Source organism: Oryzias melastigma, linkage group LG4 (genome assembly GCF_002922805.2).
Source record: "Oryzias melastigma strain HK-1 linkage group LG4, ASM292280v2, whole genome shotgun sequence".
In the NCBI taxonomy this organism is placed as follows: domain Eukaryota; kingdom Metazoa; phylum Chordata; class Actinopteri; order Beloniformes; family Adrianichthyidae; genus Oryzias; species Oryzias melastigma.
In genome coordinates, this window is record NC_050515.1 from 944424 (window position 1) to 963359 (window position 18936).

Here is an 18936-nt window from a genome sequence, read left to right on the forward strand (position 1 = left end):
CGTCACTCAAACAGTTGCCTGGTGATGCGCTTGCAGCTTGTCAAGCGCACGATCCAGTTACTGTAGCTGCCTGCTGCAATGAAAACACCGTCGTCGGTGGGTGGATATACGCGGGCCCACTTCCATCATTTTCCCACAAACACTGACTGAGTAAGTACTTTATTTATTCATCTTTTAGTAGACTCGGCTAACATGCTGCTGCTAGAACATTAAAATCTCTAACTGGGGGTTGTTTTTAGCTAATTTTTGAGCTTTTTCTACCTAACCTGAATAAAAGAAATTTATATCTCTAAGTGGGGTTTGTTTTTAGCTAATTTTAGAGATTTGTTTCTTTTAACATGAATAGAAGAACATACAAATATTTAATTAGGCTTTTTTAAAGCTAATTTGGGTCTTTTCTTCTATCTAATTTGAAAGGAAGAACAGTAAAAATCATAATTGGGGGTTGTTTGAGCTAATTTGGGGGCTGTTTTCTATGTTATGTGAATAGAAGAACATTAAAATCTCTAAAAAAAATTTAAGCTAATTTTGGAGATTTTTTCTATATAATATAAATAGAAGAAAAGGGACTGTATTTACTAATCTTGGGAATTTTTATATCCAATGTAGCCAAAAACACATTAAAATCTGAAAATAGGCTTTTTTAAAACTAATTTTGGAGGTTTGTTTGAATCTAATGTGAGTAGAAAAACATTAAAATCTCTAAATAGTGTTTGTTTTTCACTAAAATTGGGTCTGTTTTCTGTCAAAAGTGAATTAAAGAACATTAAATTCTCACAATTGGGTTATTTTTAGTTATATTTTTAGTTTTTTTGTCAATCTAATTTGAATAGAAGAACAGTAAAATTCATAACCGGGGTTTGTTTTAGCAAATTTGGGGTTTGTTTTCTAAGTAATGTGAATAAAAGAACATTAAAATCTATAAATAGATTATTTTTAAGCTAATTTTGGAGATTGTTTCTATTTAATATGAATTGAAGAACATTAAAATCTCTAAATTGGGTTGTTTTTACTAATTTTGGGGCTTTTTTTATACCCACTGTGAATAAAAGAATATAAAAATATCAAATTAGTTTTATTTTAACTAATTTTTGAGTTTTTGTCTATCTAATTTGAATAGAAAAACATTAACATTTCTAAATGGGGCTGTTTTTACTAATTTTGGAGCTTTTTATCTCAAATGTGAATACAAGAACATTAACATCTCTAAATAGGGTTTGTTTTTTGGCTAATATTAGGGCTGTTTTCTGTCTAATGTGAGTAAATAAAACTCTACTGGATTAAAAACAGCGAAACTAGAAGAATCCAAAATGAAAGCACTTCATTCCAAGCCCAGTTCATCTGTGTTTGACTTGTTGGATTTAGTTAAATGCTTTTAAAATGATAGTCATTGTTAACACACGCATGAGTTTATGAGTTTATGTGCAGAAAAACTAATACAAAAAAGCCTTTATGTTCTTGATGATGAGTTGTATTTGTGGTTCCTTGAAGATGTGGCAGAGAAAGCCTCCCGTCTGTGATGCTCCTGGCTGGGTTTCCTGTTGTGAAATTCCCTTTCTCCTGCCTAGTTTTGTATAATCTGAAATCCATCTCAGCATCTCTAGCAGTGGGCTGGTCACATGATGAGTTTTTCTTCTCTTTTTTTTTTTTACTGAGACTTCCACACCTTCAGCCCAACACCACCACGCATGAGTCACTCTGTTGATACAGACTAAATGCATGATCCACAGTGGATTCCTGATCACATAAACCTTCAAGACGCAGGCCCTGCTGCGAGTGTTTGGCTGCAATCTGCCCTGGAAACAAAAACGACTGAAGATGTGCACGAGCACACTCACGATGCAAAGTCCCAGGCCGGTTTGGGTTCTCCCGGTTTCACTTCTGTACTGGCCGGGTGAGATAAGACCACACAGCAGGTTTCAGTGATCTGGGAGGCAGTTTATTTTGGTGCCGAGCTTTTGCATAGTGATGAGCGGCTCGCTGTGCCCACTCTGCTGCAGGAAACTGGGAGTGTGAGTAGGCTACGCAAGTCCTTGAGTTTTCTAGCTGGAGGAAGATGAAATTGAGAAAATGGTATCAGGAGTCCAATCTGATTCAATAATGGTAAAGAGTGCGTGGATACCAGAGGACGCGCTGTGATCACATCAGCTACAAATGGGGGGTTTTAGACTCATTAAAGAATCTGAAGGGATTCCAGAGAAAGAACATGAATAGTACTTATTATTATTTTGGCTCACAAACCATTCTGCACATATAAATACTGCATAATTGATTCACTTGTAGACATAGGGACATTTTTATTTAGTTTGTTTGAGAGACACTTTGTTTTGTCAATAAAGTTGAGTAACTTTTGGGATCTGGAGGAGCTTTGTAAAAACATAAATATGATGATGTGATGCTTGAGATTTAAACGATCTTCCAGAAAGTGTGTCAAAAGCACAAAACAAACAGGAAAATTGAATTTTTTACTGGAGATTAAGGATTTTAAAAAGGATATATAACAGTTTTCAGACAAATGTGGATTTGAATGTTATTCTGCAATCTTATACCAAACTTGACCAAGTCTTCCCCTAAAGACAACTACAATATTATTTAAAGCACACACTATTGACATAAAGACACATTTTCTTTATTTATTTTCAAAAAATTCCTTATTATCGGAAATGGGTTTGATAAATCTGTGTTTTGTAACATTTTATGTATTATTCCATAATTTTGAAGCTTGAAATTTACCAATAAATCAAATCAAATCAGACCAAATCAAATCAAACCACCAAATAAAATAAAATAAAACCAAACCAAACCAAACCATTAAATCAAATCAAGTCAAACCAAATGTTTCATTTTTGCCATCGGGTTCATCTTCATATGTTCTTTATGTTGTTTTTGTGCAGGTGAGGACTCGTCACTGAGGATCGGCATGTGGCGGATATTATGGCTCCCGGCAGATTTGTTGGAATCGGACCGCTAGCTGCTTCTCGGCGTCCTGTAGCCGGAGCTCCTCCGTTTGAGCTCCACGCACAAAACACCTTATACCTTTTAATTTCATGAAGATCTCTGGCCTCGGTGATGTAATGAATAAATTTGAAGTCCTTGGGATTGTGGGTGAAGGTAAGACACTTTTTTTTTTTCTGTTGTTCTGCCAAATCTTTGGCCTCCAGCATTTACTGTTTTAATCTGTGAGAGGGCTTTTTAGTAAGCAATCATTTAATGGTTTTTATCCAATTTGCCTGCTGAGTAAAGACCATTAAAAGCCCTGATCAGAGCATCGCCATAAGCCTGATGCTGTGACCTAAATTCAACTGTTTCAAGTGAAGAGGTGGTTTTGGGGAGTCAGTTTCATTTTAAAAAATCCTGCTTTTAAAGACTTGGCAAATTAAGAAAAACTGAAATACTGAAAGAGGTGGAAGAAATACATCCTTAAAATGAAAATGGTAAAAGAAAATTGTTTTGTTACCATAAAATCAAAAAATGACTTCGCTCCTACCTGGTTAGTTGTTGTTTTCGAGAGTAGTTCTTGAAAGAATTGGGACAGTTTTGATTCATAAATCTCTTCATTGTTTTTTACAGAAGCACCTTTACCCTCAGGTTAACACCGCTGTCCTTGTTTGACTCCTAAAAGGCAAAACAAGTGACAAATACATAAAAAGAGCCTGAAAAAGAGCTGGGTAGAATTATAATGCCTACAGAGAGAATTTCTAAAATGTATTACTTAAAACTAATATATGCAATGAATGTTTTAATTGTATAAATAGGCCAGGAGTAAAACTTTATTTTAATAGAATATTTTTTTAGAAAAAAAACATAATGGATGGACTTTTTACGAGCAGAAAAAACAGCTGTTCTCATTTCTAAATTAGGACATTTCTATTTCACAGCCCTTTTTTATATTTCTGTGTATTTCCTCCACTTACTCCTTCATCTAAAATGGAATGAAGAAACCCCTTCCTCTTCTAACCAGTGGGAGGGGGATTTAGAAGTTACCCTGAGAGTCAAATAGAAATGCATTTCTGTCTCTCAGGAGCTCATTCTTTTACTTTAAAGCTGCAAACGCTGAATTCTAGGGCAGATCCAGACCGTTCAGAGATCAGCCCAGCAGGTACTTTTTAAGCCGATGGAGTCCGTTTTGAATTTATGTCGCTGAAATGAGAGAGACCTCCTCCAAGAAAGAAGTGACAAATATGGTGTCACAGTCTGAGAGCGGCTGGACCATTTCAAAACTTTTACTTTTTTTTTTTTTTTGCTCCTTCTTGAATCTGATTTTTAGTGGAATGTTTTGGATTCCTTTCAATTCTACAGAGAAAATATAGAGAAAAATCAGGGCCAAAAGTTTTGAAAACCGAAATACAAAAACTTGAACCTGAATGCTGAAAAACTGGTGGTAAAAGTCAAACTAGATAAAACAAAAATAGACTTTAAAAAAGTGAATGGATGATATCTCTGAGTTGAATATTACTTCAATTTTTGTCAGTTTCAAATTTTGTGGGTTTTTTTTATTTTCATATCGCAACTTTTCACTTTTAAATATAATTTTTTTCACTTTCAAATTTTTTATTTTAGTCTAAAATCACAAATCTGCAGTTTTGCCTTTTAACCCTTTCTGCCATATGGGTTTTCGCTGCCGAGCTGATCCAAAGGCCCAATCCGAATTCTTCCCTTCTTCCCTTCTCCCCTCCCCTTCATTTGGCCTTCCAAACGGAGGACCAAATGTAAAATTAGTATTAGCTCAGCAGCGAAAATTCAAAAACTGAATTGAAACTGAAAAGAGAGAACTGACAGCAAACAAGAAAAAGCAAAAAAGGAAGTTGAAAGTACAAATACAAATTTATTTTTTATTGGTAAAAGTTTTAGTTTTTTTTTAAAATTCAAGTTTCAAATTTAATTTTTTTTTCTTCAAATGTTAATTTCTTTTTTCCAATTTTCAGTATGTATTTTCAAGTTTAAAACTTCTTTCAAATTTGCAATCTTGTTCTTCATTCACTTTAAGCTGATCCCAATTTGACCCCATAGGTGGAGCTTAGATGAAGAACCAATCAGAATGAAGAGGGTGGGAGCTTTAGGCTGAAACTGGGAACTGTTTTAAGTTTCAAGTTGTTGTGTTTCGGTTTTCAAAACTTTTGTCGCCGATTTGGCACCATAAATACACAATGAAATCCAGATGAAATGTCATGTAGACACATTCTTTAAGGATGTATTCAGACTGGACACATTTAGTTCGGTTAAAGTGAAGCAGAGTTCGTTTACCCAAATAATCCAGAACAAATTTTCAGTCTGAATAGGCCCTGATTCAGGACCAGGAACCACTTTCTGACCCATCTTTCGTGGTGGTCTCCTCTCGGACTGAGCTCCGGTTTGCTCTGAGTTTTCTCATTCTGAATAGGCTCTGTGCTCTGAGCGAAACAACGGAACCAAAACCAAACCATAACTGGACATTATGGGAAGTTAACAGAGAGCAAAATATAAAGTTTGAATCAGTGAAATCTCCCGATGATTGCAAAGTTCAGTATTTCCATTATAAGTTTTGTTTTTGTTGTGTTTAACAAGCAGTTGTAGTGTTTTATTTAATGAAAACCTTGTAGTTGTTATGTACAAACTACAATCTCCCTGCTCCGCTCCATTCTGATGGATTCACTTGCAGACAAATAGATCCATTAATTTCTTTTTTTCTCCTCGTCTGAGCTGGAATCTGACTCAAAACTATACGACTGGATAGCGCCGATATTACTCGCCAATTTTGTTTCACCGCTAATGCTCTGTTGGGGTTGTGAGGGGTTGTAAGCCAGTGGGAGAGAAGGTAAACAAAGGGATTATGGGAAAAAAAGGAAGGCTCACTCTTTGCCAACAGTCCCGCCCACAACTCAGAGTTGAATTTTAATGAACTTTTGCTGGTCTGCAGAAACTATGTTATAGAAAACTACCCATTTTTTTTTAATTTCAGCTAAAACGGCATAATCATATTTATAAGTCCGCTTGGAATCCTTTTACAATAGTTCATAAGATGATTGGAGTGGGACTTTAATGTTATCTGTTCTTTTTCAAACAAAAGGGGATATTTTTCTGAAAATCCAGTTTGTTGTAGCTTATTTAAATTGGCTCTCTATAGGCGTTTACTTTTCTTTTGCTTTGAGTCACTCGGTTAATATAAATTAGCAGCAGCCCTGAGGTGAAACCGCCCACTTGTCCCAGTTTTTACACCCCCTCTCCCACACTGCTGCCGGCGGTGTCATGTGCCGCTGCGTGGCACGAGGGAACATCCGGCAGGATTTTCGAGCGCTCGTCCAGTTGAGCTGAGATGGCCTGGAAGGACGTCTGCACTCTCTGGGTTCAGGAACGCAAAAAAAACGTAGAAGTTTTGTTTGTCCTCCGTGCTCATGCTGAATCCAGGCTCAATTAATCCAGATTTATGGATTTTCTTGAGGTTAATTGTTAGCGATTACGTAGATTCACCCCAGCAATTAAAAAAAATACAATTTTATGTAATAGTCCCCCGAATATTATTTGAAGCTTGAACAAAACTGGAAACTACATTCCCTGCTATTTTGATCCCCTTCGTATGAAAACATTTCACTTATCAAAGCTGCTGATGCACATCTGGGTTTTAAGGACGTTTATATGAGTTTGGGTATTCAGTCAATGTTTAAGGAGACTCTAAAGTAAATGGAAAGAGTTCTGCTCGCAGCGTCTGCAAAGTTGACTTTGAAACATTTATAACCTTTAGTGGTAGTTTTGAATTCATGAGCACAGAAATAAGTGAAACGATTCGTGACGACTTCAGCAGAGGAGCATCTGGGATGCAAAACACTGACGGATTACTGTGTCCGTTTAGTCTAAACTGAACAGAAAATAATCCACTATTTAAGGCCTTCTGTATCAGTATGGAGCCAAATCAGGACCACAAAAATTGAAACCCAAATAAAGTACCTTTAAAAATTCAAGCTGAAAGATTGATGTTAAGCTAGAAAAAAAATTTGAAAGGTCTGAAACTTTCTGCAATCAATTAAAAAATGTAACTAATTAATTGCATACCTGGAGAAAATTAATTGCGATTAATCACATTTTTTTTGTTGCTTTATTTGGCAACCACCTATCAGCAAACAATCACAAAATGAAATCACACAAAAGACATTTAGAACATTTATTTTTAATTAGTGCTGTCAGTCAGTTAAAAAAAATATTCAGATTAATAAAACTTTTGTGTTGTGGTAAACACGATTAATTGCAATATTTTCCTTGGTAAATTTAATTTGACAATATGCAGCGCCGACCAGAGAGAAAATTTTTCTTTCATTTTTATTATCTAAAATGTCTTAATTTATCAAGTGTTAACTCAGAAATGTAATGTTGGGTTCAAAACACATTAACAGTAAGATAAGCAGAGCTCTAAAGGCTTTTATGTCTGCAGTTTTACTCCAAGAAAGTCGAGGCTCCGCGACGCGTTGTTGAGTCCTGTTACTGTGACAACCCGCCGGACCTCGTCTGTGATAAGTAGGGCTGGATATCGTTAATAATTTCCAGAATTCATTCAAATCAATTCACCAGAGCATGGATCGATTCGATTCCGATTTTTTTCTATTCTTTCGATCCTCTCAATTCAATTCAATTCAAGTTTTGGGATTACACACTTTACTCATTTAGACACATTTGTTTGGAAATACATTATGTTTTGAATATATTTATATTAATCTGATCCAGTTCTCATACTGTAAAATTTAAGAGTGAGATTGTTAATACCATACAGTGTTACATGGTTTCTCAAAAGGAGAAGCTCTAACAATTGTTCTGCTTCTCCTGGAGGACGCTTCAGTTTGGCCACTAGGTGGAGCTTTTGCTATAGCAGTACATTTTTTTCAAGAAGAATAAGCAAAGAATGAGCAAAAAACTGTGCTTTAGACCTCAAATGGTTATTTTCTTAAAATATGTACTTAAAAGAGTTTGGAAAATTCATGTCTGTGAGTAATAAAGATGTTTATTTAGTCAGCAATGTAAGTTTAGGTTGACCGAGCGTTAGCATTAGCCGTCCTATTGGAAATTCCATTAAACCTTAGCTTCAAGCTAGCGAACTTTTGCTTTATGTGTTAGATTGATCTCTATTTTTATGGACAGATTATTGGCCTATTAAGCTTAGATCAATTCACATCGATTAATCGAATTGATCAACCCAGCCCTGGAGATAAGTGTATCATACATTTTTCGTAAGACTAAAGTTAATTGCATGCGTTTATGATGTACAGGTGAAGCTGTCGTATGGTGTCATTACACCACACTTTAGTCATTGGTGAGAAGTGAGTACTGGCCCCTTAGTGCCAATTGGATGTCCACACAAACTACGCTCTGATTGTCTAATTTCTTGATTTTCTGATTATATGAACAGAACTCATGGGGCCCCTGTGCAGTGCAAAGAATTTGGGAGGGTTGAAAAAATAAAAAATGAGTATGACACGCCTGTGTCTCACCTACTTCATCCTTACGTTCCCTTTTGTGTTGCATAAATGTGTTCACCACACAGACAGCATCCAGCCAAAAGGGCAATTGTGACTAAGGCCTTTAGTTGTTTAATTGGTAAAAGTCAATAGATTCTTGTATTCTGGTTTTCTAGCTTTCATTCAGGGGATGTTTTGGACTGTTCAGGTTCTGTTTGCTTCTCCGATGTTTTAAAGGTCACAGCAGGTAACTTCACCTGCGTCCCTCATTTAAGATCATGGCCAGACCAGATTCTCTGTCACAGTTTTCTGTTGTTTTTCCTGTATAGTTTTAGTTCAGTTCTTTGACTCTTACTGTCACGAGTTTGTTAAATAAATACAAGTGTCTATCACTGTTCGAGTCTCATTGTGAGGGAAGTGCTGGAGCAGCCTCTCATGGAGAAAACACAGCATTTTGTAACAGTGTTCTGCTTGTGAAGGAGCGCAGAGAGGTTCATCATATGTCTTCTCAGTCCAAGAATTCCTCAGGAGCCCTCAGGGAACGTGTGTGTGCCCACGTGTGTGTGCGCGCACGTATGTGTGTGTGTGCCAGGGTCGATAACATCAGAGCTCCAGAAGCTCACCAGCTCCTCTGTCCTACTTTCTGAACCACCTGTCCTTTTGTTGAGAGAGCGGCTTTACTTTTCCTTTTTTGTGTGTAACCCCTTCAAGCATTGACAAGACTCAAAATGTCTGTTTGTTTTCAGTAAACTTGTTTCCAGTTTTTGTCACTTGTTTTTCATACTTGAAAAAAATGACAGTTTACAGATATGATAAATAAATGTAATAATGAAGAACAAAGTCAGTTTCCATTGAGTCAGAATCAGTGATTTTCTGCAGCTGATCTTGGTTTGTTTCTGTTGTAGGTGCTTACGGTGTTGTTCTGAAGTGTCGACACAAGGTAAAGTCAACTTTTTCTGCTTTTTATTTGTTATTTTTGTTATTTCTATATCTGAGAACACTTTCCGTAAGAAAATCACCTCTGTAAAACTATCTCAGAGAAGAGTGTCATGCATTTCCAGACTCTGAGAGAAGTCACTGGATCATTACTACAAACAAACCCCTTAAAATGCATAAATACTTCTTACGCCATCAGCCAATTTCTTTAAATGAGCTCAAAATCTATAAGGGAGTCAACAAAAATGGTATCACCAGGAGTACTTAAGAAAAAAAATTCTAGTCATTAAGACACCCATCCATCCATTTTCTAAGCCCGTTTTGTAATTTTGGGGGTCATGGGGCATCTGGAGCCAAATCCAGTCTCTCCTGGACAGGTTGTCAGTCTGTCGCAAGGCCACTCTTACTGAGACATGCTTTCTCAAACTATGCTGAACAAAAATGTGAACACAACGCTTTTGTTTCCACTCCCATTCGTCATGAGATGAACTAAGAAGGTCTGAAACATTTTCTACAAACACAACATAATCATTTCTCTCAAGCATTAATTCACAAATCTAGATTTGTTCCAAATCTAAATAAGTAAGAGTTAGCACTTGACCTTTGCTGAGATAATCCACCCCACTTCACAGGTGTGCCATATCAAGATCCTGATTAGACAGCATGATTATTGCCCAGGTGTGCCTCAGACTGGCCACACTAAAGGACCACTCTGAAATGGGCCGTTTTTTTTATTGGTGATTTGGAGACTCAGAAAACTGCTCATAATCCTGATGTCTATTCAGCATCTGGCACACCTGTGAGGTGGGATGGAGCACCACTGTGAACAATATTTAAGAGAAAGGTATTTTTTGTGTCTGTTGAAAATGTTTCTGAACTTTGAGTACATCTCATGACAAATGGGAACAAAAACAAAAGTTTTGCATTTATATTTTTGTTCAGTGTAAGATTATTTTGCTATTAGAAATGTTCTTAATAAGACTATTTTTCTTGCAACCCAGAAAATAAGACATTGTTTACTTTCTGTAGTTTTTGCTGTGTATTACTCTATGATAAATGAGGGTTCTGAGCCAAGAGTTCATTTAATGATTATTTCTCAAAAATATTGATGAGCTGTAGTCAAACCAAAGTTCGTTGTGTTCCTTGGAGAGAACAACACTTTTCAGACTTACAGAATTACTGGGGGTTTTTTTGTATTTACTTGTGGGTTTTATTTAAGGAGACTAAAGTCTTTTGTAGTAACGGCTACATTTTTTATATTTGATGGGATTTCTGTCCTTTTATATTTTCATCTTGTCTACAGTCTACCTGTTGAATTTTAAAAAAGAATTACAAAAAAAAAAAAAAAACAACCAGTGTGCTACAATGTTCTGAAACAACCTTCTCTTTCTAAGTTTGTTCCTGTGCTATAATTACCCTTTGTTGGGTTTTCTTTTTGCATCAGTGAACTGCCTTTATTGTAGCTTCCTATCTGAAGCAAACCTTTTCCTAAAGACCTGGCCCCTCGATCACTAACTCCTTTACTGTCCTTGTCAGCTAAAAGTGTGTTTGCATGGCGTTGTTTTCTGGAGTAGTTGCATAAAACTTAATATTGCACCTAATATAATGTCCCTAACTGCCTGTAAATGCTGCCCACTGACAAGCCAGCTCTGTGCTCAGATAATTAGCAGCCTGCTGCAGTGCTGTAACAGCACTGACTATGCTCAGGTCTCTCATTCATGCTCTCAGCTCCACTGCAATGGTGGAACCTGAAGATGTTGTTGTCACGTGTGAGCTCGCCACTCTCCTGCGACATTTTGAGATAGATCGCTCAATAGACCAGATTAGTAACATGTAATTGTAACGTCTATGTATGAACTGCAAGCGAAGCACTCATGCTAACGAAGGATGTTTATTTCAGAACTCAGGAGGCTGCAGGTGCATCTCAGTTGAAAACTCAACTCTTGTACTTTTGAGTTGTTTTAAGCCGTTTCTTCATGATTGGTTCTTCTGTTTGTTGTTGCTGTTTAAGATTTCCCTTATGTGGAGCTTTTGGGACTTTCATCCATTAACTGTAAATGAGAACTGGACTGAGTGACCCCTCCCCCCTCGTGTTTCAAACAGGAAGTAGCTGCTGGCTCCAAGAAGCCAAACTCTATTTAGAAATAAACTGCTATTACTGAGTGATTCTATTTGTCAGAATAACCATTCTTGCTTGGTGTCCTTTTTTAACATTTTAATTCTTTTCATGATTTTTTTTTGTAGTTTAAGTTTTTCCAGTTATAAACTGACCAATCAGATATCTCAAAGTCTGTAGACTCACACTGAACTTTCAAGACATGTGATTGACAAATTTTGTGTAGCGTGCTTTCATGTGGTAGGGGTGTGGCCTTCCAACAAGCTCACTTCTGATTGGTGAGAGTGCTTGCTATGGAAACATTGGTTGTGTCCGAAATCCCTCCTAACCCCTAACTCGGGGGTCGGCAACCTGCGGCTCCGGAGCCGCATGCGGCTGTTTAAGCACTCCCGTGCGGCTCATTGGTGCTTTTACATTAATGTTTGAATATAGTAAGAAATGTTGCAAGGAAATATATTGTAGCGATTTGGGTGGGAGGAGATCCAAGTAGATGACTGGCGGCTTTGAATCCAGAGATCACTTGTGTCCCATACATTGCATGACCCCAAGCGCTTCTAGGAAGAAGCGTGCACGCAGGTCATGCTAATCAGATGGTGACAACATTTTGACTGCCATTTATTCAACAGCACAGAACAGCCGACACTGTGAGGAGCATCACTCATACACACACCACTCTCACTCATGGTGCAGGTAAAACACTCAAGTCCCACAATGCAACACAAGAACAGACACTAACTCCACCCACTAACAAGGAACTATTTCTAAATTAACAGTCAGGCTGCCACAATATTTTTGTTTTAATACGATTTCTGTAGGAGGACAAACATGACACAAACATCCTTTACGTTTTCCAGTTGTTGTGAGATGAGTGTAGATGCTTCCACGCCGTCTGAGTCAGCGCACAGCAGAATTCCTGCCCGTGCGTCTGGAGCGCACGTGAGCGCACGTTGCTACGCGGGTTTTGAAGTCGGGTCACGAGCTCCACGTACAAATCGGCACGCATTGAGCGCGCTGAATCTTCAATCCGGTTCAAGATTTCCACGCACAGTCGCGGCAGCTCAGAGCTGTAACTGTGCGTGGAAATCTTGAACCGGATTGAAGATTCAGCGCGGGAGCTGCTTGTGGGCGGAGTCTGCTTCAAAGCACAGAAGTACCAAACGTGATCACGAAGGAGAAATGAATCATTACGGTTTGTGTCCGGTCAGGTTAATATGACACCAAGATGAGATGAGCGCTAATGAACAGTAGAAGAAGAATAGAAGAAGAATCTCCTCCCCGCCACTGCGTGCGTGACCGCGCTGCTCCGGTGTGGATACCACCTGCTGAGCGCGGCGATGTGCAGGTCTCACACACCGGCCGCGTGCGGTGCGTGGCGGGGAGGAGATTCTCCTTCTATTGTATTTTTACTGTTCATTAGCGCTCATCTGCATCTACAACAGGGAGAACCGAAAGTAAAAGTGTTGAAAATCCCCCAAATCTTTCTGAAGACTTTTGTTTTCACAACTCTGTCCTTTTAAATGTCTGACTATAAGACTCACGCGCGCTCCAGACTTGGAGGGCAGGAATTTAGGTGTGCACGCGCTTATATTGACTCTTCATTGAAAGTGTTGATTGACGCGGCCAGTGTGGAAGCACCTTAAAGGTGCACGTTACATTTTTGTGTTTTTTTTTCAAATCCTCTAAATAAAAATGACATCAAAAATCGTATTTCTTTATTGCATTTCTTTAATTTCATCAAAGCAATGAAACAAACTGTAATTCATTCATATTGTAGTGATGGTCTCAGGCACGCTCAGGCTTGCTGTCGGTCTGGCAGCGCAAGGAATTGTGGGTTACCCATTCTTTTGCCTGTCTGACTGGAATTGGATTTAAGTTTGGGTTTTCCTCAATGTGTTTTGTTGTCTGACTGTTGAACATTTGTTGAACATTTATGATTTTGTCCTGTTATGTTTGAATTCTTCCTGCACCTGGAGTGAGAATGAGGGAGAGACTGATCAGGACCCCCTCTCGTTGTGTCATTGAGGGATGTCAAAATAAAAGCTCAAATGTTCATTATGAGGCTGTTCAGCTTTTGTCAGACAGTTTGACGCTGCAATGTCTCACCAACTTGTCATGAGGCCTAAAACGGAGCTTATATGACACAAAGACACGCAGTAGGAAAGTAAGACTTTTATAAGCCGTTTCAAATTATGCGGCTCCAGACATATTTGTTTTTCATTGTATTGGTCCAAAGTGGCTCTTTCAACACTTTTGGTTGCCGACCCCTGCCCTAACTACTAAAAATCTATATAGTGCGGGACTATACAGTGCCCTGGCTTTTTAAATGTAAGTCGGACACGATGCTCACTACTTTTCTTTCGTTTTTCTAAACACCAGATATTTCACGAAGTGAAAATCAAATAAATACAAACATTTCACAGCATTTATTTATGACTCCACTGTGTTCTGATGGTAAAAATGTTGATAATTTATTCAAATATTACATCTAAACATATTTTTTTGTTTGAAATTGTTCGGCCACAATGCATTGTGGTCTATATCCGCTAATCTAGTGAGCATTGATGAACGCTAGTTTTTCGCAAAGACTTCTGGGAAATTTCGAGTGCACTCGATTTTGGAATTAGTAGATTCGGACAACACTAGAAAATGGCGAACGCACTATATAGTGATTGGGGGGGAATTCTGACACAACCATTGACTCTGATGTTCTCAGACCAATCACTGCTTACTGATGATGTCCAACAGAAAAACGTCTGTATTGCAAAAAACTGACAGAATTAACTTAATTTCGTTAGAGTCTGATTTTCTTTGGATGATGTCACACTCAGGTTATTGTTTTGGAACCAATATTATAAGGCATCTAATGTTTTTGTCAAAACTTTTTCAACAAACGCTAACTGCCTCTAGCTGTTCGGTTCTGCCTCACTGCACTAAGTAAAGGAACCCATCCCACAACACTGAAGAGACCAACGCTTGACTCCACACTGATGTGTGATGGATGTTATGTAAAGTCAGTCATTACAAAAGCAGACAGACTGTTAGAAATGTGGAAATTAAATAACTGGGTAGGCCCTGGGACAGACTGGCGACCTGTCCAGGGTGAACCCCGCCTTCGTCCATCAGTAGCCGGGTTAGACTCCAGCACTCCCGCGACCCCGAAAGGGACAAAGCGGTCAAGAAAATGAATGACTGAATGAAGTAATAAATAACTGTGTTGGTGTCCTGATGGGTGCGTCCTTATGCATTGCTGCATTGTGCAGGCATCGAGCCTCAAGGTAACTTCAAGACACACCTGAGTTCATCTTAAAATACAACCACTCCCCTCCATGACCCTTCATGGGCCTGAACAACCCAAAAATCCCTATATGCGTTGATCCCCGTACAGGTTCATGTGACTAAGGCCCAATCCAAATTCTTCCCTTCTCCCTACTACCCCATCTCCCTAGCCCTCCTTTTGTAGGGGTATTTGCAAGGGGGAGGGGGTTCTGTGTTACGCTTTTACACGGAAGAGAAGCCCTTTTCTTCACGTGGGTGCACTCTTATGCACAGAAGTTTACATTTAAATGTAGGTACTGACTTTTTGTTTTATCACGACCTTTTTAAAGTTATGAAACTGCTGTCTTTATGTATATTTGAGCGCTGGAAGCTCCGCGCTAACGTAGCTGACCTGTTGGTGACTCTATCAAGTTTAAGTGACGTCTGAATTCGTAGACACTAATTTTCCTTAACTCACCGTTTGGAGGGCTAAATGTAGGGGTAGGGAGAAGGGAAGAACTCGGATTGGGCCTAAGGGTTTAGTCAAAAGAATGAAGTAAAACGATGTGCAAACATAGATTGATCATGATTAGTGTTGTTTTTGGCTTTTGTGTCAACTGTCCGCTCATTTCTCTACAGTTATGCTTAAAGAGGGGGGGTTGTAAAAATGTGTAAAGAGCTGAGCAATTCTTCCTTGTTTGTGTAAGTTGTGAAATGACATCAAAGGTGGCTCAGAAACCTCAGTTTTAGATTTTTACAGTTCACTTTATCATCAAGCGTGGATAAAATTCAGGGTTGAGTTTTTTGGACCAAATGTGTTTAAAAATGACCCCCCCTCCCCAACACACTTGATGAGGAGCTTTTTCCTGTAATGCAGTTCAAGAGCAACTATATTTTCCTTGGAGGTTTTGGTCATTTTTTTAAAATAAAAATCTGAGTTAATATTAAAAGTATGTAATCTCAAGCCTTTCTAAGAAATACTCGTTGAACCCATGAAATGCTGTTTTACTCAGCATTCTTTATGACTTCTTTCTCTGTTCATCAGTCACAAAGATCTGCCTTGAAAGTAGCAAACGCTGTCATCTTAATTTCCTCTTTCTTTTCTCTGATCCACTCCAAAAGAATTCTGGTATGCCGCCTCGATGCCGTTCAGCTACAGCATAAGAGAAAGCAAAGCAAAATGGCTACAAGAAAGAAAACAGCAGGACTGTGAAAAGTAGTCAGCCCACACTGCAGTCATAGCCTTGTCATCTCAGTCCGCTGAAGGAACTGACAGAACTCCTGTGTGAATAAGAAAATCAAACTGCCTCCTACTTCCACAACACTTCCTCGTCTTTAATCAAACTTCTTGGTATTTATTCTTGTTGTGCAAACCGTGCATCTGCTGTCAGCACATTTTTCATCATAGTAACCGTCAGAACACTCAGGTTTCTGGTGCCAGGGGAGGATTTTACAGTAAGTGAAAAAATGTGACTTTGTTTTCCTGCAAACTCTCAGCAGTGGAGGACAGAAAAGCTGACGAATAAAGAGGGTCGCCGCGCTGTACGACGGAAACACACCCTCTAATGTTGGGCTTTATTATTCAAAGTGATTGATTACAGTGCTAAGCAGCTGCAAATGCCAATGTCTCCAGCTTACACAATGAAACGCACATCAATAGATCCGGGTTTTCTTCAGATAAGAGAGTTTGCTTAGTGTTATGTTTTCTTTTTCTGTGTAAAAATGACAAAGTGTGAGCTTGAACCACAGTGACTGGGCCTTGGGTTTGTACAGAAAATAATAATGTATGCAGCTGTGACGAAATATCGTCAAGCGACCGCGGTGTAGGCGTGTGAAAGCACAGGACGATGAATTCTCTGGCCGGAGATCAATATGGACCTCTGCCATCTGGAAAATCGTGCATTGTTGCTGTGAATGAACCTCCGCGCTTTTTTTTTTTTTTCGAGGGCTAACTGCCGGATCTATGCTGCATAATTACGTGTGCATAAACAACAGTGCTGGCACATTGTCAAGCGCTGGCTCCATCCATGCAAACATGAACAATCAGCTGACACTTGCACTGCAGTGAAGGGTTACAAATGGCTTCATGGATGGAGATCATCATGGATCGGAGCTGCTCGCAGCTGCTGGCCTCTTTTCAAACATGGCTCCTTTATTGCATGCAATACATATGTTAACTGGGATGATTAGATCTAATGAAACTGAGGAAATAATGGGGACTTAACTATAACAGCTTCTGTAAAATATATCATATTTCATATTTCATGCACTTAACCTAAAGAGAGAAAATAGACTCACTCCGATTTGTGGGTGCATAATTCTTGATTTGTTCATATTCCAACGCTCTTTTCTGGAAACTATTTTTATTTTTAAAGTGATAAGTCTGCTCCAGCTGCATAAAGGCTTGTTGTCCAGTTTGAAGGAGTTAATATAAGAGTGACACATCTGTCACAAAGGAGCAAGTCATAACTTCTCAAAACCTGGGAGTATTTTTTTAAAGCCAACTGTAGAAGATTTTTCAGATCCTATCAGCACAAATCAGGTTTGTGCTCTTTTACATTTTGCACTTTCATCTGCTTTTATAAGCAACCCAGCTGTTAGAATGCAAGTATCTGTGAGTGAATTGATCTTCAAATGCTTGAATAGTGACTTGGTTTTCGTTGGACCCCTCATCGGTGGAATGTGTCCTTCACACTATTAGCCAGGGGCCCAAACTGTGGCTGTAGATTTACTTGAGCAAAATCTGACCTTAGATAAGCTTTAAATATATGATTGGTGTGTGGAAATAACTCAACTTTTAGATCATAGCTTGAAGCCATGATCCCTGTCCATATAAATACACTATGTATAGGTAATTTCAGTTCAATTCCAACCGTACTGAACATTGGTTCACTCTGAGTTTCCTCAGTCTGAATAGGGTCAGTGTTCAGATTGTAACATCTGAACCAAAACAGCCACCGTAGCCGAGCATTACGTGATGTAAACAGGGTAGAAAGGAAACAACCGATGAGATACAGCAAGTCATTAAAATGTGGTCGGATGAATGGAGGCTCTTCAAAACAACCTTTAACATGATACACATTGGTATGCACACTGATACACAAAAATCTTAGTCATAAACACTTATCAGTGTACCGTCTTTTTCTAAATTTTTTTTAAATTTCTAAATGTATACTTATGTGTGTGATTTCATATTGTGATTATTTGCAGATAATAAGTGGTTGGCAAATATTGAGACTGAAAAAAAGTTGTAGCGATTAATCCCGATCACGTTTTTTCCAGGTTTGCGATTAATTAGTTAACTTTTTTTAATCGATTCCCAGCCCTGATATATTTATGCATATATATACATATATATATTTGTTTGTGCATAGATATTTTCATGCTTTGATTATTTAAAATCATTATCACACCACCGGTCTTATGTTTTCATTAAAAAACTTTTTTTCGGAAAAACAAGAAATGTTTCTGCCCTCACTTACTGTTGGAGTTTCATTTGATGGTTTGCAATGTTCATGAAACTCTAGAGAGAAGGCACAGCTGAGAGTGAAACTCACCTTTCTGCTTGTCTCTGTTAACCCCGAGTTCATTGACTGAAGGTTTGTTTGCTCGGTGTAGATCACAGAGGAGGCTCTGCTCCGTCACATTGGTCACCTCCCGCGTGATAGTTCGACTCTTCCTTTGTTTCATGTGTTTCAACATGTTTAATCCAACTCTGCTGATTTAGAAACGAAGCCATTTGTTTAGCATCTTAAGTAATTCAGAGGCTTTGCCTTGGAGCTAATCCAAATCCTGGGGGAGGCAAATCTTGGTGGCACGTGGCCCCTGGTGAACTGTGGGGTGCAGATATTTTAAGTGTTTGTTTTAGTTCGGAATGTGATCCACACACAGATATGACCCTGGAAGGGTTTGTCATCCCATGAGCTGTTCTGCACACAGACACAAAAACTCTGACAGCTCATTGGAAAATGTGAAGGTTAGACTTTCCTTTTCTTTAAGTTATAGTAAATATCCCATGGCTGGAGGTATGGCTGCTGTATGTATGAAATATCATAAAATGTCCAAGCTGAAAATAAAAAAAGAGCAGCAAAAGGATGAGGAACATTAAGAACAGAGAACGAAACAAACCCCCACTCCAAACTAACCAATAACAATCAGAGAATAGAAAGAAAGAAACAGATTATTTTAAAAAGACCTTTTTTAACCGTT

At 38.5% G+C, this 18936-nt stretch overlaps 1 protein-coding gene across 5 annotated transcripts in view; it reads left to right on the forward strand.

The window, feature by feature from the left end:
* Positions 1–18936, forward strand: part of LOC112150170 (cyclin-dependent kinase-like 5) — a 58849-nt gene continuing 39913 nt past the window's right edge. For all 5 annotated transcript variants that reach the window (XM_024278200.2, XM_024278201.2, XM_024278202.2 and 2 more), the window contains exons 1-3: positions 1–150; positions 2895–3111; positions 9326–9360. In XM_024278200.2, the coding sequence (XP_024133968.1) occupies positions 3048–3111; positions 9326–9360 (99 nt within the window). In that variant the 5' untranslated portion in view covers positions 1–150; positions 2895–3047. The remainder of the gene's footprint in view (positions 151–2894; positions 3112–9325; positions 9361–18936) is intronic.